Below are 22,149 nucleotides of genomic sequence, written 5' to 3'. Positions count from 1 at the left end.
AATCCGTGTGAAAGGCAGAGCAGGGCAGCACAGACGGCCCCTGTTGGCTACAGGACATGAGACCATTGGGATAGCAGTGCGTGCTGAGAAAGCAGTAGCTGGTAAACCATTTCTGGAGTTAGGAAAATGATGATCCTCCAATTATTTATATTGCAGCAGAGCCAACAGCGAGGCTAAACTCGAAGTGCAGTCACCACAGTTATCTAACTCTTTGGAAGCCAGCTGCCCGCTGGTTAACTAGAGAAGGCAGGAGCCCTGCCAGTCAGCTGGCAGGTGGCATAGGCTGGGCCCATGAGGGTTTTGGAGGAGGGGGAGGTTGCAGGCTCACACGAGTGGAGAGAAGATTTGCTTAGAAGAGGAAGGGGAGACTGAATGTGGCAGGAGTGGACACGTTTCTTCTCCATGCCCTCCAGGCTGTAATATAAGCTCCTTTCTTGACTTTTTGCTGGGGGAAGAGGTCATCTTGTGCATGTCACTCTTGCGAGAAGGCCAGTGCCTATGGTGCTTGCTTTTTCTGTCAACACTATTCGCATTTCTCCACGATGCAGGGGCAGTTCCTACAGCACTTTTGGCAGAGGAATGTTGAGGCGCAGTGAGCACAAATGTTTGCACCTTGCAAGACCCTCTCTGCGCTGTGAGCAATGACGGCTGTTACATAAATATGCTACCAGCATGGCTGGGGTGCTCTACGTCTGTGCACAGACCCTAGCCCCTTGCCCTTTTAAATACAGCCTCCAAACCCCCCTTAGAGAGGAAGGGCTCTTTGCTACTGAGTTGAGACAGGGTGTGACCCCCTGCCTAAAAGCTCCATTTCCAGTGCTCTAGTTAAAAACAACTGGAAGAGTCCAAATGGAGCAAAGCAAGGAAGAGAAGGAGGGGCACTTGGAACAGAGGGTCAGCTTTATTTTGAGCTAGTCAGGGAATCCATCTGCCCCTCACAAATCACATCTCAGTGGTAGCAGCAGTGATGAACGTGCAATACAGCCACCACTAGGAGAAACTTGGTGCACCAACCCCTGCATTCCTGCCCTGAGAAATCACCCCCCATTAGAGCATCACTGTGTCCAAGCTTCCTGCTCCTGCTCAGAGAGCCCAGGCTCTGTGTTTGACCGCTGTGGCTATGTACTGAGGGCACCGAAGACCCCGCGTTCCTGCTCAGCTACAGGGCCCTCACCCTTCCAACCCCACCCCATCCGTGGAGAATGTGCAGCCTGAGCCCTGCCTGGCTCCAAGGCTCCTGAGGCCCAGTCACCACAGGCCTGAAGTGCAGGAACCATTCGCCTTCTGCTCAGTCAGGCATGGCCTCAGAGTAGGTGTTTCCATTAAGTTGGTGGTAGATTTTGCCCTTCTTTTTCTGAAGAGGCATCAGCTACAAGGTGCTGGACAGGATGGTCTGGTGCCTAGAGCTGGGCTTAGATCTTCAGCAAACCCCAGCAGAAAAAAATTCTTGCACGTTTACTGCATTGAAAAAGAAAAAACCACAGCAGCCCCTCCCATCAGACCAGGCACCGTTCCTGTTTCTTTTAAAAAATAAATATTTATAAACAAAGGGAAGAGATCTGAAGAACTACAATGTTAAAAACTTTCCTGCCACCAGCACAAATGTCTTTTGCATGTAAAATCACAAGAACAAATTGTACACTGACACATCAATATAGTACACTGTCTAATGGCCCTCCCCTTTCATGCACTGCTCGGTCCCCTCCACTGCAGGAATCCACAGCTCAGCGGGCACAGGGACCAACTCCTCCATGCTGCTCCCCACGGCTGGGTCTGGACAGCTCAGTCTCCCTTGGTGATCAGGTCCTCAATATATGCATCCAGCTCATCATCAGTATTAATATCGATATCCTGAAACCAAAGGCACAAGAGAAGATTACTTACCTGGAACTAGAGGTTTTTCGAGAAGGGTGGTCCCGAGCTGTATTCCACTAAAGGTTTATGCATGGCTGGGCGTCTAGAGACAGAGAATTTTAAAGTAATAGTGTCTGTTGGTCCACGCATGCGTCCTGGTCTCTGCTCGTGGGTTCATCCGAGGTGATAAATGGTGGGGGCAGGCTGAGCGCCTCCAGTTCCTTCTCCACTGCAAATTGAACAGATCCACAGCAGAGGGGAAGGTGGGCGGGAAGTGGAATAAACATCTTGAAGAACCTCTAGGTACAGTGAGTGACCTTCTCTTCTTCGAGTGATAGTCCCTGGTGTATTGCACTGAGGGTGATTAACAAGCAGTACCTCATGCGGAAGGGGGAGTGAGGAAGAGGATGGAACGGAGGACAGCTGCACTGAATGAGGTATCCATCGCAGTCTTGCACCAAGGTGTAATGTGCAGTGAAGGTATGTACTGAACTCCCGGTGGCTGCCCTGCATATGTCTGAGAGCGGAACATCGTGAACGGCAGCAGCAGTCGATGCCTGCACTCTTGTGGAATGGGCTCTCAATCGATAGAGTGTAACGCACCCTGAAGTCCACTTACAAATCCTCTGGGTGAAGACTGCCTGCCCCTTAATCCCGTCAGGGATAGTGATAAACAGTCTAGGGGACTTCCTGAATGGTCTCATCCTCTGCAGGTAGAAGCCTAATGCCTGCAGACGTCGAAGGAGTGAAGGTGCCGCTGAGATTTCACACGCTGAGATGCGAGGCTTCGGAAAGAAACCAGGAAAGTGTATGGATTAGTTGAGATGAAAGCAGGATACAATCTTTGCAGAAATTTAGGGGCAGGCCCAGGGAAACTATGTCCCTATGGAACGTGGTAAGAAGGGGGACCCTGCCATCACGATCCCCCATTCACCTACTCTTCTCACAGAAATAATAGCTACCAGGAAGGCAACCTCCATGGAAAAGAGGGAAAGGGAGCATGAAGCCAGTGGCTTGAAAGGCAATTTAATTAAATGTCAAGAGAACAAGGTTTTGGTCCCTTTGAAGAGCAACAGATTGAATGGGTGGGAAGGTTCGGAGGAGACCCTTCCAAAATCTGGTAGTCAATGGATGTGTAAAAAGAAGCCCTTCCACAGAGGAGTTCGGGGTGGAAGGCACTGATGACCACTATGTGGACCTTAATGGACTAGAGTGAGTCCTGATGTCTTTAAGGACAGGAGGCAGCCCAAAAGAAGGGGAATGTCCACATCCCCATGGGCAAGGCCCTTCCTGTTGGAATCAGGAGGTGATGTGCTTCCACTTGGTCTGATAGGAACACCTCATGGATTCTTTCATGCTGCTCGAAGGGATGTCTTGTAATGCTGATGAACATTTTTGTTCTAGTAAAGATGCCCATTCAAAAACCAAGCTCTGAGGTGAAGTTTCTGCAAATCAAGATGTCTGATCCTGCCGCTGTGTTGTGCAAGCAGCTCCGGGAAACTTAGTAGGGGAAGTAGGAGACAAGCTGACATGTGGAGAAGGTGGGGAAACCAGAACAGACGTGGCCAGAATGGGCGATCAAAATAATCATGGCCTTCTCCTGCTCCATCTTGTGGAGAAAACTCGTGGCAGAACCAGTACGGGGGGGGGGAAGGTCTGATCCACTCTGACCAGTGGAGGACAAGAGAATTGTCTTGGGAATGGGGGCTGAGCCCTTCCTGGAGCAGTACATTGTACACTTGCTGTTAGTGTGGGAGGCAGAGGTCCTGGTCAGAGTCCCCCACCCCGCATAGGCTGAAAATGTTGTTAACTATGGTGTTGTGAAGCTCCCATTCATGATCGGTCATGAATTTTCTGCCAAGAGAGTCTGCAATCATGTTCTGAGTCCCCGGAAGATAGGCTGCTGACAAAAAGATCTTGTGGGCAATGCACCAAACCCGAAGACTAACTGCTTCCGCGCAGAGTGTGGTTGACCTCATGCACCATTATTAGTGGACATAATAAATGGCGGTGGTGTTGTCGGGCATGATGAGAACATGATGGGAGTGAATGGATAGCAGAAATGCATGACACACTCTCCATACTGCCTGAAGCTCCAGGATGTTGATATGCATTCTGGATTTCAAGGGGTCCAAGACCCTTGTGTCATGTGCTCACCCATGTGGGCACGCCCTCTGATAAGTGATGCATCCATGATAATCATGGTGTCTGGGAAGGATGGGAGGGAAGGCATCCCGGCACAGACCTGGCTTGAGTCCATCCACCACCAGAGGGAGGTGAGCACCTCGGGGTGGACGGACAGCAGGATGTCCATGGTAATTCCCATGGGTGAACAGACTCTGCAGCCACAGCTAAAAACAGTGAAGTCTGAGGTGAGTGAAGGTGGCGACATATGTGCAGGCTACCATGTGGCCAAAGAGGGATAGGCAAGTCCTGTCCAGAACAGAAGGACTGTTGACGACTCTGGTGACGAGTTCCTGCAGGGTCTGGAACCTGTCCCTCTAAGTAGGCTCAGGCTGAGACTGCATTGATGGAGGCCCCTGTGAAATCCAGGAACCGTGTGGGAACCAAAGTTGATTTTTTGACATTTACGCTCACCCCAGGGAGGAGAGGAGTCAGTAACATGGAGGTTGATGCTTGGGCCTCATTCCTGGATCATGCTGCTAGCAGCCAGTCATGAGACAGGGCAATAGAAAGACCCCATGATGCAGGAGGTGGGCCGCTACGACAGAGAAAACTTTGGGGAAGACCCGTGGAGCAGTGGTGAGTCTGAACAACACGACCCTGTATTGGAAGTGCTGAGGGCCCACCCTGAATCTCAAGAACTTCTGTGGGTTGAATTGATAATGTGAAAACAGGCATCCTGCATATTGAGAGCTGTAAACCACATGCCTCTTTCTAGCAATGTTATGATTGCTGCTAAGGTGACCATATGGAACTTCAGCTTACAAATGAAGTGACTGAGTTGTCAGAGGTTCAGGATTGGTCTCCACCCACCCTTCTTCTTGGGTACCAGAAAATATGTGGAATAGAATCCCGCGCCCTGATAGTCCAGAGGAACATGTTCTATCAGCCTTTGCAGTAGGGAGTCTACCTCTAGAGTGAGGATGCTGTCATGAGAGTGGTCCCCAAGGAGGGATTGAGGCAGGGCATGTGGATGCACTAGTGTTGTGAATTTGACTGTATAGCCATGTCAAATGACAGCCAGGAGCCAGTCGTCCATTGTTATCACAAGCTGGTATCTACACCAAGCTGGTAAAAAGAGTTCTAGATGATCCCCAAAGGGGGTGGGCCACGTGCATGGCAGGAGGCAAGGCAGCTCTCTAGATGCTTCTGGGAGGACTGAACATGAGATGCTGAATGCTGTGAAGGCGGTCCCGGAGGATGGGATCACTGAGTCTTCTGTTGCTTACAAGGTAGTTGTAGGCTTGTTGGTGGAAAAACTGGTGAGTCCTTAACCGCTGTGCAGGTGGAGGATGGTGGAATTTTCTCTCGGGTGCAGATACCCAGCGACCGTAGCATGGCTCTGGAACCCTTCCAGGAGTGAGGCAACCATTGGTCTTCTGGTTAAAGAGGCAAGACTCACTGAAAGGGAGAGCCTGTGTGGCAGTCTGTACCTCCCTAGGGAAACCAGATGAATGTAGCTACAATTCCCTCTGCGTGACTGTTCCCATAGCCACCCTGCGCAGAGGTATGCGCTGCATCCACAGGAGACAGAAGTACCATTCTTGCAACGTTTGCCCTCATCCAGGATAGTCTGGAAATGGACTCAATTTTGCTGGTGGGGAATTGGTCTGTAAAGTCCTCCAATGTATTGTAGTTGAGAAAGTCATATTTGACCAATAAGGTCTGGTAGTTCGAGATCCAAAATTGTAGGCTAGCTGACGAGAAGATCTTGTGACCCAGAAGGTCCAGCTGCTTGTCTTCCTTGTCTGCCAGGGTGGAGTGTGGTGCTGCTGCCTGGCCCATTCTGTTGCTGCTTGGATCACAAGGGAATTGGGGGATGGAGGGGGAAGAAAGAGAAACTCAGACCCCTTAGCTGGTACATAGTACCTCTTTTCTGCCCCCTTAAGGGTAGGTGCACAAGTGGCTGGGGTATGCCAAACAGTTTGAGCTGGCTGAAGAATGGCATCATTGATAAAGCAACCCTGATCAGTACTGAGGCCTGAAGGATGTCCAGAAGCTGATGCTGTTTGTCTTGTACTTCCTCCAGTGGAGTACAAAGGTTCTCAGTGACCCTGCATAGGTGGTCTTGGAACTGGCAAAAGTCATCTGGAGGCCATGGGGAACCCGAGTCACTGCTGCATCTAGGTAAGATGACAGAAATCATTTCTGTTCCAGCAGTACCAGCAAAATCAGACTGAGTGGCTCATCCTCCGAAACTGGTTCCAAATGCCTACACAAGAATGCTCGAAGTGGGGATAGGGCAAACCCTTTCTTGCTGAATGGGAAGGCTCCAAAGATGGTTACTGAGACCAGGAACCCCAGTACAACCAACAGGATGGATCCAGCGGACGCTGCAGAGGACTCCATGGGGTGGGATACCAGGGGCTTCTCAGCTGGGGGAGAAGAGGGAATTGCCATAAAGCTGGAGGACCCTTAAGGTACTCATAGCAGCAGTAGGGGATGGGTGGCTTTGCGCTCCATCTGAATCCTCTGATGATGAAAACTTGGATTCTGGTTCCAAAAGGCTGTACCACTGGAACTGTTTAAACCATAGGGGAATGGATGGAAGCACAACTCAACTGAGGTCAGTACTGGGTTGGAGATTGTACCTTCCCAGGTGCAAGCTGTGGAGGAAGGGGGAAGGGAGAGAGACATCTCTTTGCTCTATGGGAAGTGTTCATGAGGTCCGGGTATGTCTCCAACCTCCCTGGTGTCAGCGGCACATGCCCTGTAGCCAGAACTGGAGCAGGAGTGGACGACTGTTTCAAAGTCACCAGTTCCCTTGACTTAGTGGGGGGCTGACCTGGAAGGCGTGTGTGGCTCGGTACCGACAGATCTGGCCATCTTTGCTATTTCTTCTCATGCTTGTGAGATTTGGAACGCACTGCTTCTCTGTGGCTGGAACTCATGGGAAGTGCATCATCTTGGACCTGAAGGAAGACTTACTGCCAAACTTATGCGCATGCTTCCTTGCCTCCCAATTAGGCCCTGGCATGGGGTCCGTAGTACTGGTACTGGCGGAATCATACTCCATCTCTGTGGTCAGAGGCACACTCCTGGGTTTCTCAGACCAATGTACAGGAAGGTTCTCGGCCTGAATCCAACTGGATCACCATGAGGTGCTTCTTTAGGCAAAGAGCCCGGCCTTCCCTGATACGACTCGGGAAGGAAAGGCAGATAATGTACCTGCATGAAATGTGGGTTTCTCCCAAGCTGTAGAGGTAGCGCTGGTGTTAGTCCCTGACTGAGAATGAACGCTGGCAGGAGACGCAGGCCTTGAACCCTGACGTCTTCAGCATAATCCAGTACCTAGGCACGGGTGCTGGATTGGGGTGGAGAGACCAGTAAATGGATTCTCCAAATCTCTTATCTCCTAAAAATTACTGCTGAACACTAAACTGCAGTAAAAACTAGGATAAAACCCACTATGTACAATTCTAAATGTTTTAAAGTGCATCAGAGATGAAAAGACACTAGTAGCTCCAACCCAGACCATGCGGCGGTTAGAAGAAGTGGAGACGCAGTGTCAGTCCACTCCACCCTTTTTCACTTCAGATGAAACCATGAGGCGAATCAAGGGTGCATGCGCAGACCAACAGACACTACTACTTTCAAATTCTCTGGCTCCGAATGCATGGCGCAGGCATAAACCCTCAATGGAATACAATAGGGACCATCACTCAAAGAAGAAGAAGAAGAAATGTTACAGCAGATACTTCCTAGAGAATAGGAAGCAGGGAGAGAAATGCTGTGCTCTCTCTCTTCAGCGATTCTGTAGCAATTCTTGCCATAACATTCCTGTCAATCCCCCTCAATCCCAGCCTGCAGGATTCACTGCTATTCCGGGAGTGAAGAGCCTTGCACAGGTTTACGTTGCAGATGAATACTTACAGGTAGCACTGCCAGCTTTCCTAGCTGTAGCTCTATTAACAGCCAGCCAGCCCCCAAATCCTATCAGAGTCCTGATACTCCCCTCCACCTTACAATCCTACACTCAAGCCTCCATATCAAACACCATTCTGCTTTAGAATGGGGTAGCAATTCCCTCCACAGCATGTCATCACTTCTTAACCAGCCCCAAGAATTGCTACTGAGAGACGAAGTACTCCCTCTCCCTAGAAGCAGAGCACAGAGCTTCTTCTACGTAGGTGGCCCCTGGTGGCACAGAAAGCAAAAGCCTAAGGGATGCTTCCCCTCTGCCTAACTGTTGGTGTAGTCATTGACAGCTGGGGAACAGGGGTGTAAACCACAATTCCCCACTCACTTACACACAAGTATAAGGCAGTGAAGAATCAAGCTCTGGGAATTTAACTCCCACTGAGTTATGAGGACCAAAGAAAGCTGGAATGCAGCTAAATCCTGGGCTAAGTGAAGCCCTGACTTTCCCCAGTGTCTTGGCTGGCCCCGATCCAGTGGCACTCAGTAATTCTAGTCTGCATCTGGGGTCTCACCCACCTCCTGCACTTTCTGCAGCAGTGCCACAATATTAGTCCTCAGCTTCTGCAGTTTCTCCTCTGTCTCCTTAAGTTTTCTCTCCGAGCTGCGGAGATTTTCCTCACAGGCTTTGGCCCGGGTGTCAGCCCGCGTCTGATAGGAATTGCACAAATTCTGCAGACCCACCTCGTACTGTTTGAAATATTCTTTCTGTGGATAGACAAACAAGCGAGTCAACACGCTGAGACAAGTGGCGACATCAAGAAACACCAAAGCCCCACCCCAGCGGAATTCCCCCGGCAGCTGCAGTCAGCCCATAGATGCCAACATCTGATCCTGCCAGGGAAATAGTAGAAAGAGCCACCAGTCACAGTATTTGTTTTTGGATTTTACCGTCAGAAGTTAGCAGACAGACTGCCCTGTTCCTTCAAGAGGAGAGCCCAAAGCTCAGAAATGGACTCTAAATTGTATCTTTCCTCGCTCCAAGGCTATACAATTGCCATACTCCCTGCTCCCACCACTCCACTGTCGTTCCCTCCCCGATTTACTGGTAGAAGAATCCAGGCAGCACTAATACGAAGTTGATTTTCCTAGCAAAGGACACCACTCCTTTTATTTCAGCATCTGGTCACCAGCCATCCCCTTTGTTTTACATTTTAGAAACTGTCTCTTCATTGGCCTAATTAAGAAAAAATGAAAGATAGGTGGAAAAAACCCTGTGAAAATCCAGTAACAAAACCAAAAGCTTTGTTTCAAAGGCTAGTTAAGGTTGCCTTATGACAACAAAGTAGTTCTAGCATTTCTAAACCTGAAGAGCATGTCCCTCAGTGGACCATGAGAGGCACTTGCTGACTCACACCCCATTCACTGACAGAGGGAGGAGGAGGGGGAGAAATCAGCAGAATTCCATGATTGTTCACCATTTGATATCCCAACAGATCTTTTCTATGCATCTACGAATTGGTAAAATAAACTGCATCCATGTTTTCTCAAGAGAATGAACACTCAGGAAAAGACGGTTACTTATCTTGTAACTACAATGAGAGTCCTGTAGCACTTTAAAGACTAACAAATTTAATTTCTGCAGGCATAAACGTTCGTGGGCTGTAACCCACTTCGTCAGATGTAAGGAACAGAAATCATGTAGGAGGTATATATACACATATCCAAGGGTAAGGAACAACAATCTTGTAACTGTTGTTCTTCGAGATGTGTTGCTCATGTCCATTCCATTGTAGGTGCGTGCGTGCCCCATGTACGGTTGCTGGAAAAATTTTCCCCTTAGCAGATCCCATAGGGCCAGCTTCGGCACCCCCTGGAGTCCCGCGTGCATGATGCGCTGCTGGCTCTACAGCCCCTCAGTTCCTTCTTGCCATCAACTCTGACAGCAGGGCTGGGAGGCGAGTCATGGAATGGACATGAGCAACACACCTTGAAGAACAACAGTTACAAGTTAAGTAACCGTCTTTTCTTCTTCGCGTGCTTGCTCACGTCCATTCCATTCTAGGTGACTTGCAAGCAGTACCTTGGAGCTGGGTTTGGAGTTCATAGGTTGGTTGACTGTAGCACCGCCCTACTGAATCTGGCATCATCCATAGCCTGTTGCACAATAGCATAGTGGGACGTACAGATATGAAGCGAAGACCATGTAGCAGTTTTGCATATGTCCTGCATGGACACCTGCGCCAAAAATGCTGTAGAAGACACCTGTGCTCTGGTAGAGTGAGCTGTGACGTTGCCCGGTAGCGGAACCTTCGCCTGCTCATAGCAGAAGCACATGCAGGCGGTTATCCAGGAGTAGATTCTTTGCGATGAGACAGGTAAGCCTTTCATCCTTTCAGCCACTGTGATGAACAGCTGCGTGGACTTAAGAAATGGCTTTGTCCTTTCCAAGTAGAAAGCCAGGGCTCTGCGTACATCCAGCACGTCATCTCTTTTCCTCTTTGGAAGCGTGCAGCTTTGGGGAAAACACTGGCAGGAAAATGTCCTGGTTGGTGTGGAATTGTGATACCACTTTGGACAGGAAGGCCACGTGATGCCTCAGTTGGACCTTATCCTTATAAAAAAATTGTATCAGGCAACTATGAGGTGAGTGCCCTGATTTCAGACACCCTCCTAGCCAATGTGATATCTACTAGGAAGGCCACCTTCCATGACAGTAGCAGAAGTGGGCAAGTTGCCATGGGCTTGAATGGCGCCCTCGTGAGTCTAGAGAGGACCAAATTCAGGTCCCAGGGGGGTACGGGATCTCTGATCTGTGGGTAGAGCTTTTCTATGCCCTTCAGAAATCTCGCCGCCATGGTGTGAGAAAAAACTGATCTTCCATGAATCGGGGGATGCAGCCAGATGCACCTTTAGCGAGGCAATATTTAGACCCTGAAGCTCAAGGTGCAAAAGGTAGTTTAGGACCACCTGGACTGGCACCTGGTGGGGTGTAATCTGCTGTGCTGTGGCCCAGCAAGTGAACCTCTTCCACTTGGCCAAACAGAATGACCTCGTGGCTTCCTGCTACTCATCAGTACGGTTTGCACCTGAGATGAGCAAGCTTATTCCTCCAAACTCAGCCATTCAGCCTCCACGCTGTCAGGTGGAGGGACTCCAGGTCCAGGTGCAGAAGGTGCTCCTGGGTCCTGGGAAAGTAGGTCATGCCACCTTGGTAGCTCCAGGGGAGGGGCGACCGACAGCTCCAGGAGTGTCGTGAACCAGTGCTGCCTGGGCCACACGGATGCAATAAGAATGACCCTCGCCTTGTCTTTCCTGATCTTTAATAGGACCTTGTGTATTAACGGGATGGGAGGGAAAGCATATAGCAGCCCCCCTGACCAGGGAATGAGGAAGGCGTCTGACATGGCCCCTCGTCTCGCCCTTGAAAGGCGCAGAACTGGCTGCACTTCTTGTTGACCTTGGAGGTGAAGAGATCCACTTGGGGAAACCCCCACCTACAGAAGATCATGTCGGTGACTGACGGGTAGAGAGACCACCCATGGGATGGTACAAAGGATCTGCTGAGCTGGTCCACTGTGGCATTCTTGATACCAGGGAAGTGAGAGGTCACCAGGTGAAAATCGTGGCCTGTCGCCAGATTCCAAAGACCCACCGCCTCCAGAGGGCTGAGAAACGAGCCCCGCCCTGTCTGCTGATATAGTACATTGCGGTGGTGTTGCCCATTAGGACCTGAATCACCTTGCCCTTCAAGAAGGGAAGGAACACCACGCATGCTAACCGGATCGCTCGGAGCTCCCTGACATTTATGTGGAGCCCCTGGTCCTCTTCCGACCAGGTTCTTTGGGTACCGTGACCAGAGCTGATGTGCGCCCCCACCCCAGGTCCGAAGCATCTGACACCAGAGTCATTGAGGGGCTCCTGTCTGCAAAGGGCATTCCCTCCATCACCATCCGGAGGTCTACTCACCACTCTAGGGAGGCCGGGACCTGTGGGGGCACTGTGACAGCCCTGTCCATGAGGAGCCTGCTCGGGGTGTAAACCGAGGCCAGCTATAGCTGAAGCGGTCTGAGCTTCAGGCAGGCGTGGCGGAGCACATAGGTGCACGCTGCCCTATAGCCCAGCAGCTGTAAGCAGACACGTGTCGTTGTAAGGGGGAAGGCCTGGAGGTTCCTGATCAGGCCAGACATGGCCTCGAACCAGGCCTGCGGCAGGAACGCTCCAGCCTGCGTCGAGTCGAGGACTGCCCCCATAAACTCTCCTTTGCACAGGCACCAGAGCAGACTTCTGCTTGTTTACTAGCAGGCCCAGCCTGTGACAGGTGACTCGCATGAGGTCCAGACTGGCTTGGGCCTGAGCCCTCGACCTGCTTTTGATTAACCAGTCGTCCAGATATGGGTAGATCTGTACTCTCAACGCCTGAGATACACAGCCACCACTGCCATGCACTTTGTTAGCACCCTCAGGGCTGATGATAGGCCAAACGGGAGGGCTGTAAACTGGTAGTGGGAACCCCCTACCACGAACCTGAGGAACCTTCTGTGACCCAGAAAGATAGATATGTGAAAATATGCGTCCTTCACATCGAGGGCAGCATACCAGTCTCCTGGATCCAGGGAGGGGACAACAGAGGCCAGGGAAACCATGTGGAATTGCCTTCTGCTGTACCTGTTTAGGCCCCGCAGGTCCAAGATGGTCTGAGGCCCCCTTTGGCCTTTGGGATGAGGAAGTATCGGGAGTAGAAACCTTGTCCTCTCATATCCAGCGGGACCTCCTCTACAGCTCCCAGTATGAGATGATTGTGCACCTCTTATAAGAGGAGTTGCTCCTGAGAGGGGGTCTCTGAAGAGGGATGGAGACAGGAAGGTGCGGGGAGGAGGAGAGGATAATTGGAGGGTATAGCCCCTTCCAATGGTGTCCAGGACCCAGTGGTCCAATGTTATATGGGCCCAGGCCGGGAGGAAAGGAACGAGATGGTTCAGGAAAGGTGGGGATGCAGGATCCAGATGCGAGTCTGGAATGCTGTCCTCGTATGCACCATCAAAATGAGTGCTGCTGACTGCCTGAGCGTCGGGAGGTAGGCGGCTGCGCGGTCGAGGAAGAAGGTGGGCCCTGCCTGCACTGCCTCTCTCTCCTACTATAGGTCCCCGAAGTGCTGCACCGGGAACCAGGGTTGCTGCTGCTGCTAGGGCCAAAAATGCCTCCTGGAAGCTTGAGGCGTGTACAGACCCAACAAATGCAGAGTTGCCTGTGAGTCCTTAAGCCCATGAAGCTTTGCATCTGTCTGCTCCGAGAAGAGTGCAGCACCGTCAAACGGTAGGTCCTGTATGGACTGCTGCACCTCCTGGGAGAGATCGGACAACTGGAGTAATGGCGCATAGAGTCGGTCGCGTCTGAGGTAGCCTGTAAGGCTGCTCTGGCCACTCTCCTGCCCTCCTCCAAAACCGTGGAGAAGTCTCGGGCCTGATCCGGAGGTATGGCTTCCCCAAAACGTTTGAGGGAGTTCCACAAGTTATAGTTATACCTCCCTAACAACGCCTGTTGGTTACAACGCCTGTTGGTTGGTGACACGGAACTGGACGCTGGTGATAGAATACATTTTTCTCCCAAACAAGTCCAGTTTTTTGCTGTCTTTGTTTTTGGGGGTTGAGCCAGGCTGTCCCTGCCTGTCCCTTTCACTTGCCACCGCCACTACAAGGGACAAGGTGGGTGAACAAGTATTCAACCCCTTTTGTGGGAACGTAATACTTTTTCTCCGCCCTCTTGGAGGTCAAGGGCAGGGAGGATGGAGTTTACCAGACACCCTTGGCCAATTTTAGGACACCTTCATGTACCAGAAGGGTGACCCAGGACCCATAGGGTCCGATTCCTTCCCTGACTTGGAGTCATGGGCCTCTGCCGGTGGTGCTGGGCCCCCCGATTGCTTCCTTGACGAGACAAGGGAGTAGTGTCCCGAGGTCACCTGTAACCCCCAGGGATTCAAGTACTGCCAATGGGATGGCTGAGGCCACCCTGGAGAGGCAGGGCAGGGACCTTGCCCTTGCCCCTCAGGTCGTGGAGACTGGGTGGGGGGAGCCACTGGGTCCTTCCCTCCCTCCCCTGAATCACTGGACCCTCCTGCCGGTGACTGGGTTCTGCGCCGCCCATGCATGGGTGAACTCATCGGCACCGGTGACTGAGAATGGTGCTGGGCTCCAGATAGGGAGCATCTGCTCGATACCAAGCGGGACCTGTGTCGACTCATCAATGCCACTGTCCCTCAGTGCCGACGAGCGTGAGTGACACTTTGGGCTGTCTGGGCTCCTCTGGTAACGTTGTTCCATTCCCAGAGACCACCTTGATGCCTGGGAACATGCCCGAGGAGGATCGGCCTCTTGGTGGGAATCGATCTGCTCCGCGGTGACCTGTTTTGAAGAGAGGTGTGTCAAGGGTCCAGTGAGGTGTGCAGGCACTGGGGGGGGACGACCCACTGGAGGTTTTCCCCTTGATGCAGGTGCCTTACTCCTCATCCTTTCCATCTGGGCCAATGGGGTGTGTGGGACAGGCAGGGCCAACAGGTCAGCTGCCTGAAGTGCCTCTGGTGTCAACGGCACTGCAAGGTGTAGCGGTCTCCTGCCACACTCCAGAGTCGGGGGGGGGGGGGGGGGCACTCTGCAGAGGGGCTCACTGCCCCAAGCGAAACCTGCCCCTGCGGGGGTTGCTTGGCGCACTGGCTCTGAGCTTCCCTGGAGCTCGACCCTGCATCCTTAGCCTTCTTCCGCATGGGGGGAGTGGTTGTCTACCGGGTGCTGTTTTCTGGGCTTCTTCCTTTGCAGTGAAGAGGAAGCCCAGTGCCATGATGGAGTTGGTGCCGGCAGAGCGCTCTGCACCAACCTGGTGCTCGGTGCCAAAAGGGAGCGGGACGGCTCCGATGCCGGTCTCAGGGCCGCCTCCATTAACAAGGCCTTCAGACAGATATCCTGGTCCTTTTGAGTCCTCGGTCTGAACACCTTGCGGATGCAGCACTTGTCTTTTCGATGAGACTCCCCAAGGCACTTTAAACAGTCTTCGTGGGAGTCGCTAATCGCGAAGGTCTTCCCGCAGGATTTACAAGACTTAAAGCCTGGAGATCGGGGAAAACCCCGACACCGGGTGGAGGTCCTTAACAGGACTACTTTATCTACTATAACAACAGTAACTAGCAACTATCTAAACAACTACTTAACAAGGACTTATAAAAACAAAAGGCTACAGCTAAGAGGCACTCCCCAAAGCAAGCAAGAATGCAGTTCCAGTAACCGTCAGTGGCAGAAAGAAGGAAATGAGGGTGTGCAGGGCTCCATGCGCGTGGGACTCCAGAGGCACTGAAAAGAGCCCTACGGTATCTGCTAAGGGGAAAAGTTTTCCGGTAACCATGAACCAGCCGTGCACGCACCTACAATGGAATGGACATGAGCAAGCACATGAAGAAGAAACATCCATTTGACCCCTCTATTCCCAAAGCGGAGAAACTCATGAGCAGTAAATTTTGAATTTGTAGACCCAGCAGAAGTTTGGTATAAAACAGAGGCATTAAACTCACCAGAGGAAAAGCCATCAATTCTTCTGAACTCATGGAACTCAACTCCTTCTTGGAGATGGGAAAACTTGGAGGTAAGAAGTACCGCAAACAATTTCTACCCAAGAGGAAACAAGCAGACAGTGTTAGAGTTTAAAGCCTTGTTTGGAGATTGAAACAATCAGAAATTATAACTGCTCTGAGCACTGAATTAACTCACCGGAGTGTCTGGACTAGCAAATCCACAGTCTCCTGGCTGCTGCTGGGACCGGTGGTGTCTGGCTCAATTCGGGCACAGTCTGAGGTAGAAGGCTCAGCTGCAACCACCAATTCTTCCTGCTGTGTGTCTGGACTCTGATACTCTGGAGAAGGAGGCTTCATCAACCGCACATCCTCACTGCCCTTCTCTACCCTGGAGGAGTCAGCAGGGAGTCACATATAGCCTTCTCCAGACGAGCCCTTTGCCAGAGAGCACCCGTCACTCTAACACCAGATCCTAGATTGCACACAACTTCTCCCAGAACTGCCCCTGTGTAGCAATGTCTGTCCTCTTTGCAATCACAAAGCGGCTTTCCCCAAACATTCCTGGGTACACTACCTCCCAACCCAAAAATGGGTTATTCCCCTCCTCAGCATCTGTGAGGCTAGAACAGGGCCCCCCTCTTCCTCTAGTTGAAGGGGGAGCATCTCCAGAGCCCCTGCAGCCAAAGATAATGGTTAGTTACCAGCGATCTCTTGGTGTGGTGTCTGTAGGCACGTAATCGAACTTCACCTTCCAGCGTATGGTGTGCTTGCCCATCTCCACAGCCGTGACCCGGCCCGTGAACCACTCCTTATTCACTCGCACCTCCACGTGCAGCCCTTTGTCTGAGACACAGAAGGGACAGACGTTAGAGGGTTTGGATTGATGCTGAAAGCACATTTCACACAGCTTTTTCAGGAGAGAGGCTCGCTTTTCTTCAGTATTCTGCTAGGAACAAACCTTAATTTATGGAGGTGAAGCTCCTGAGCTTCCCAAGTGTGGGGCAGGAAAGACTTACAGATGGAGCAACGAGCTGCGGTGTGGACCTCACCGAGGCAGTAGAGGCACCTCCGGTGCTTGTCGCTCATGGAGAATGAGCGCAGGCAGGAAACCCCAGAACGTGGGGCATAGTTTCCAGGGAAGTGGAAATGGTCCCTGAGTGGAGAGAAACTAATGCTAACTAACTCACTAAACTAGTCTAAAACTACGCTATACACAACTGCCTACACAAATGGACAAGGTCACTCTCTTATACAAGCTAAGAGCGCAAAGGAACAGGGGTTCCGACTAAGTCCATGCAACAGTAAGAGGGAACTCGACCTGTACGACCTATTACACCCTCAGCTGCGAGCACAAAGGGATGCACGACACACATGCAGGTAAAGGACTGTGCTAAGGAAAGCTTCCAGGCTCAGGTGCATGGCCCCACGTACGGAATACACACCGGGACCAACACTTGATGAAGAACCTAGAGTTATCACCACCCTTCATGTGTCCTGGAAATGGGACCTGAATCATGAGAAACCCACAACAGGAACTTTCTGGAAACAAGTGAAGGGGAAACATGCCACCCACAGCCCTACTCACTCTGCTGCAGTACACCATGAACAGAGGAGGCTCGCCGACTCACGCAATCTGGCCCCAAACCCTCTTCACTGTTAATATAAGGGCAGCCCAGAGATGACAGGTCCCAGCATGCCATGCTTCAGCACAATCAAAGTGACCGTAGCCACAATCAGTTAAACTACATGTAAATCAGTTGCGTTTCATGGTCACTTCTGGCACAAACACGGTAACTCCAGGTTTAAAGAGGACCCTTGCTCAAATCAGGAAGACCAGTCAGTGTGTCCTCTGCCCCTTTCACTGCCTTCTGCATATTGGCAAACAGGGAATGAGTTTCATGGTTTGCTCCTCACCTTTCTGGGCTCTTTTCAGATCTGCTAGTTCCTCCTCCCCTGCACTGTCTGTGAGCTGTAAGCATAAAGAGCTCAAGTTAGCCCTCTGCTGGGACGATCACGAGAGCTCACTACCTCCCTCCCTGCCAGAGAGAACTCACTGCAACCCTCACCTCAACCACCACCTCATTTGAGTCCTTCTTCTCTTCTTTCACTACCACCAATTTGCCCCGTTTCGTCTTCTCCTTCTTCTGCTCCACTTCCTCCTCCAGTCCATCCTCCATGGTGTTAAATGCCCTCTTCCGGATGCTGGGGGCCTGTTGAGAGCAAGTGATTTCTGGCTGAATCTCAAGAGTGCCACCAACCATCCATTTCAAGAGGGTGGGCTTTCAGACAAGCTCGGCTGCTATACAGCCACCTAAACAAAGTAGCTAGGGTTTCCAAAGTGCTCAGCCCCCAACAGCTTCTGCTAAGAACAATGGGAGCGGTTAGGTGCCGAGCCACTTTGAAAATCTGACTTTCTACAGGAGTCCTAGCACATATCATCACATTACACATATATCCACCCTGTGCCACAAGGGAGAGCCATGAACACCGTCAGGGTCCATCACCATGCACCTGTTCTCCTGTTTCTATCCCATACAGGGTAATCACTGGGGTCTCAGGAAGCAGCTGAGGCATGTGATCCCATTGAAGATACATCATTGAGCTCTCACCTAGGGGTGAGGTTCTTCCATCCTATGCAGACAATACAGTGGGGGTGAGGTAGGGGAGTCTCATGCCTGAGGTGAGGAAGAGGCTGGGTAAACACTGGGGCTGTCCAGGTTGAGGGGTACGACTTTGATGATCTCCCATCCCACCAAACAACAGTCTCACCTGGGGCGGTTTGAGTGCTGCAGGTTTTTTCAGCACTGGCGTCTTTGTAATTTTGGGACTGGGCATCTCACGCTGGCTCACGGAGTTCTGCAGGAGCATGGGGGGTGGCCGCCCCACTTGGAGGGGTTTGGCAGGAGTCCTAACCACTGTGCTGTTGGATTTGCCCACAGTCACAATGTGCTGCTGTGTCCTGGAAGTACTAGCTTCTTCCCTGGACAGCACACTTGCCAGTTTGGGGGTGCTGATGGCTGGCCGAGCCAGGGGGGCCTTCCGGAGTTGGCTGAAGGACTTGGGGGGAGGCGGTGGCAGCGGTGGCCTACTGGGAGCATTTTTAATCACATCGGGTAAAGGAGGAGATCGCGGGCGCTGAGGTCTGCTCAACGACTGGGCATCCTAGGAGGAGAGAGCACACAGGAGAGAGGAAGAATAAAAGTCAGAAACCTCTTCAGAACAGTTCAATATGGTACTGGAGAGAACAGGTCTGCAGCAGTATCGGAGCTGAGCTACTTACCTCTACTATAGGCCGCGTGGTCACTTCCAGAGGCAATTTCTTCAGGTCAGCTGGGGACCGTATTGGAGTGGTTTTCTGTGGTAAAATAACAGGAACAGGGTCAATTTAAAAGCGGTCAGTGTTTGCCTGAAACTCACTTTGTTAGCAGGTGGTGATCACACCAAGGAATATTAAACGGATTCTGCTGGTTCACTGAGGCAGGTGGTTCACCACTCCATCTGAACATGAGGGAGACGGGGAGCGGCCCTATAAAGAAAGGACATAAGCTGTGGGCTAAGCCGTCCACAGGGAGGAGTCCAAAAAGAAGTGAAAGCCTGAAGAGGAAGTTTGTCGTTCAGCTCAAAAAGTTCAGTTCAAAGTGGGTTTCTGCCCACGAAAGCTTATGCCCAAATAAATTTGTTAGTCTTTAAGGTGCCACAGGACTCTCGCTGTTTTGTTTTACTGCTGCTAATTTTCTGTTATTAAAATAAACTCCAGGAAGGGATGGGGGACAAGATTTGGACTCTACACAGCATATGTTCTCCAATTCATCCAGGATGCCTACATTGTCCAGTTATTACATTTTCAAATAAGCACCTTCATGCTTTCTCCTATGCTGCCCCTCGCACTTGGGAGGAGCTCCCCATAAACACCCACAAAACTAATGCACTCCCCTCTTTCAAAATGCTCCTTTAAATTCTCTTTTTCCAAGATGCCACAAAAAACTTTACAGTGGCTAGGTATTGTCACTGTTTCCTTGTACTCTCTGGTCTATCTGTTGTCTTGTCTGATACTTAGATGGTAAGTTCCTTGGGGAAGTGACTGTCTTTTTGTTTTGTTTGTACAGCGCCTGGCACAAGGGGGTCCTGATCCCTGACAATACAGCAATACAAATAATAAAATGAGAGAGAGTTGAGAAAGACATTTAACTCAGTGTAATTCATTTGCCCAAGGAAGCATTTCAGATTCTCTCCACCATGCTCAGCTCTAGGTCTCTAGATTCACCTGCAAAGCCTCCAGTTTCTCCTGCTGCTGGCGAATTTTCTCAGTCAGCTGCTTCTGCTTCTCCTCTTGTGATCGGAAGTCCTTCTTCAGTGCTCCCAGGGGTACCTTCTGCTTCTGCTCTGCAGCCTCACACCTACAGCATAGAGGATGATAGACAGGCTCAGCAAGAATCCAAAAAGTGACTTACAAAACCTTTTACAATTAAAGAGAGCAATATTGGCCTCAAGGAAATCTAGCTGTGAACTTCCTTTCCTTACTGCAATAACTCTTATTTTAGGGACAATCAGAAAGATTCAAAAGTTCTAGCCAGGCAGAAATGCATACAGATGCTTACTGGCCTTACAATTTAACGGTTAGAAACATAGTCTTTAAAAGACACCGATTTATAATGGGAGTTCACTGGCATGTGCTGCCCATTCAGAGAGCAGGGGCCATGCAGGGAAATAGCGCAGACAACTATTCCAGCAATGGTGCCTCCAACTGTTAGTTCCTGCTGACAACTGAGGAGATCCATCTGGCTAGTACCATAAATCACCCTTTTAACTTGCTTTCCATTTATTCCTGAATTTTCTCTGAATTTTAAGCTGACTGGCACCAATTTTCTTGTCCATCATTTCTATTGCAGAGGATGATACTTCGTGGGTTAATGATCTGGTATTTCTCTGTTTTCTATATCGAGGTGGGTTCCTAGAAATGCTGCCTTGGCAACCACAAATCCCATGAAAGGTCTCTGTGGTGCTTCTAGTTGGCAGCTTCAGAGGTGAGCCGGACTGCCTGCCTCGAGACTGTCCTCACATTCTCTACATGGATGGTTTTAGATTCCACACTTGGCCTGTTGTGCATATTGTCACGCCCTAGTGGATTAATCCTTACTGCAACCTGACTGGTCTAGATGTGTGTGTCGTGGTTTGCACTGGAGTTCACGAGCTGTGGAGGCTGAATTTCACCAAGAACATCAAGGAAACACTTGTGATGAGGCAGTCTGCCTTGAGGAGAGGGCATTAGAAAGCGGTTGATGTAGTGGACAGATTAGCATCCTCTCTCATGCTAATGAGCAAAGGGGAGGCGTGGTGAGCAGCTTGAACCATACTATGAATGTTGTCCCATGGCCATAAATGCATCTGTAGTACCCAACACATGCATGAGAAAAAACTCTTCGATCCTAGAGATCCTTGTGTATGCAAGCATCACTGGAACTTCTGCAGATGACCTCCAGGCCTCTCTGATTACCAGGCCAGTGTGAAGCTATTACAGCTTATTGGATCCTTGTCTTTTCTGAACTTCTGCTAGGGCCTTTCCTAGTTTAGGCACTGTATTTAAAGCATATGGGAGCATTCTTCCCCAGCGGATGAAAAAGGTGTTCCACCAAGTAGACCAGGGAACATATCCAATAAGGAATGGGTTTGCAAATGCTGCCCATTCAGATTACAGTGATTAGATATTTCCCCCCTGCACTGCTGATCTTATACCAAGGCACGCCATACCCAGAGTATTGCAGTTGCGGTAATGAGGGCACACGATGTTTTGGGGAGGAGGGCAGTCCCGGGTGCCCTAAGGACTCTCAGACACTGGGTAATCCCCGGGCTCACACAGACAATCAGCCCACTACACTGTATATAAGGAGAACCCAGCTGCGGATAGTCAGAGCCCATTAGTGAGAGATAATGATGAGTAACTTCTTAATCAAAGAGTATCAGGATTAAATCTTCCTCCAGTGGGGAATACCACAGGGGGATCTCTTCGGCATTCTATGCAGAAGCTTATAGCCTTTTATTCTCGGCTTTACGATGAGACTGTTTTAGCACAGAACACTTCTCTTTACTGGGGTAGGAGATTCCTGGCTACTTTTCCACCAGTGACTTTGGTATCAAAGGTCCCAGAAAGAATTCAGGAACAAATGAAGGATCCAATAACCCAACAGCCTCACACAGGCCTAGGCAGTCTGGTTCCTAATTCTGTGGAAGACTGCCCGATAAGTTCCTCTTTGGCTAACCGTCTGGCCTCAGATCCTCATTCCACGCCAGTGCACCTTGCTCCTCTGGCTTAGCCGCCCTCTCCCTGAGGGCTCGGCTCATGAAAAGGCAAAGACCTCCAGAGAAGTGAAATCCATGCATGTAAAGGTTTGCAGCAGGGGGCAAAGAGGTCACAAGGCTTGTTCCACACCAAGACTGCTTTGCTATTTTGTCACCTCTGAGTACAGTTTCAAGACTAACTCCACCCAAATCTTTATGGTAACTGTATCAGCCTAGATCAAAGAGCATCTAACACAGCTAATGACAACTCCTGCTGCACCAATCAGCACCTGCAAGTTCAAATTTCTTACATGGCAGATCTTATTCCTAGTGGCAGCGTCTTCAGATCCAAGAGCTGCTGAGTTTCAGGTACTAAGAACCCGCCTTACAGGAGATTTCACAAGGATAAGTGATTC

The 22,149-nt window shown here is 50.7% G+C and overlaps 1 protein-coding gene across 1 annotated transcript in view; it reads right to left on the bottom strand.

Moving 5' to 3' along the window:
* Positions 1-595: 595 nt before the first annotated feature.
* The window catches only part of MORC2 (MORC family CW-type zinc finger 2), a 71,281-nt gene continuing 49,727 nt past the window's right edge, over positions 596-22,149 (bottom strand). The window contains exons 17-26 of the mRNA XM_067550190.1: positions 19,722-19,854; positions 18,738-18,812; positions 18,227-18,619; positions 17,524-17,667; positions 17,372-17,426; positions 16,159-16,300; positions 15,654-15,845; positions 15,458-15,551; positions 8,476-8,664; positions 596-1,851 (exon numbers count right to left, since the gene is read on the bottom strand). Coding sequence (XP_067406291.1) covers positions 1,783-1,851; positions 8,476-8,664; positions 15,458-15,551; positions 15,654-15,845; positions 16,159-16,300; positions 17,372-17,426; positions 17,524-17,667; positions 18,227-18,619; positions 18,738-18,812; positions 19,722-19,854 — 1,486 coding nt within the window. The 3' untranslated portion in view covers positions 596-1,782. The remainder of the gene's footprint in view (positions 1,852-8,475; positions 8,665-15,457; positions 15,552-15,653; positions 15,846-16,158; positions 16,301-17,371; positions 17,427-17,523; positions 17,668-18,226; positions 18,620-18,737; positions 18,813-19,721; positions 19,855-22,149) is intronic.

Source organism: Emydura macquarii, unplaced genomic scaffold, assembly GCF_026122565.2.
Source record: "Emydura macquarii macquarii isolate MOO-44397 ecotype Brisbane River unplaced genomic scaffold, CSIRO-AGI_Emac_v2 contig_1254, whole genome shotgun sequence".
NCBI classification, from domain to species: domain Eukaryota; kingdom Metazoa; phylum Chordata; order Testudines; family Chelidae; genus Emydura; species Emydura macquarii.
The sequence above is the reverse complement of the archived record's forward strand: the minus strand, read 5'-3'. Positions and strand labels throughout refer to the sequence as shown.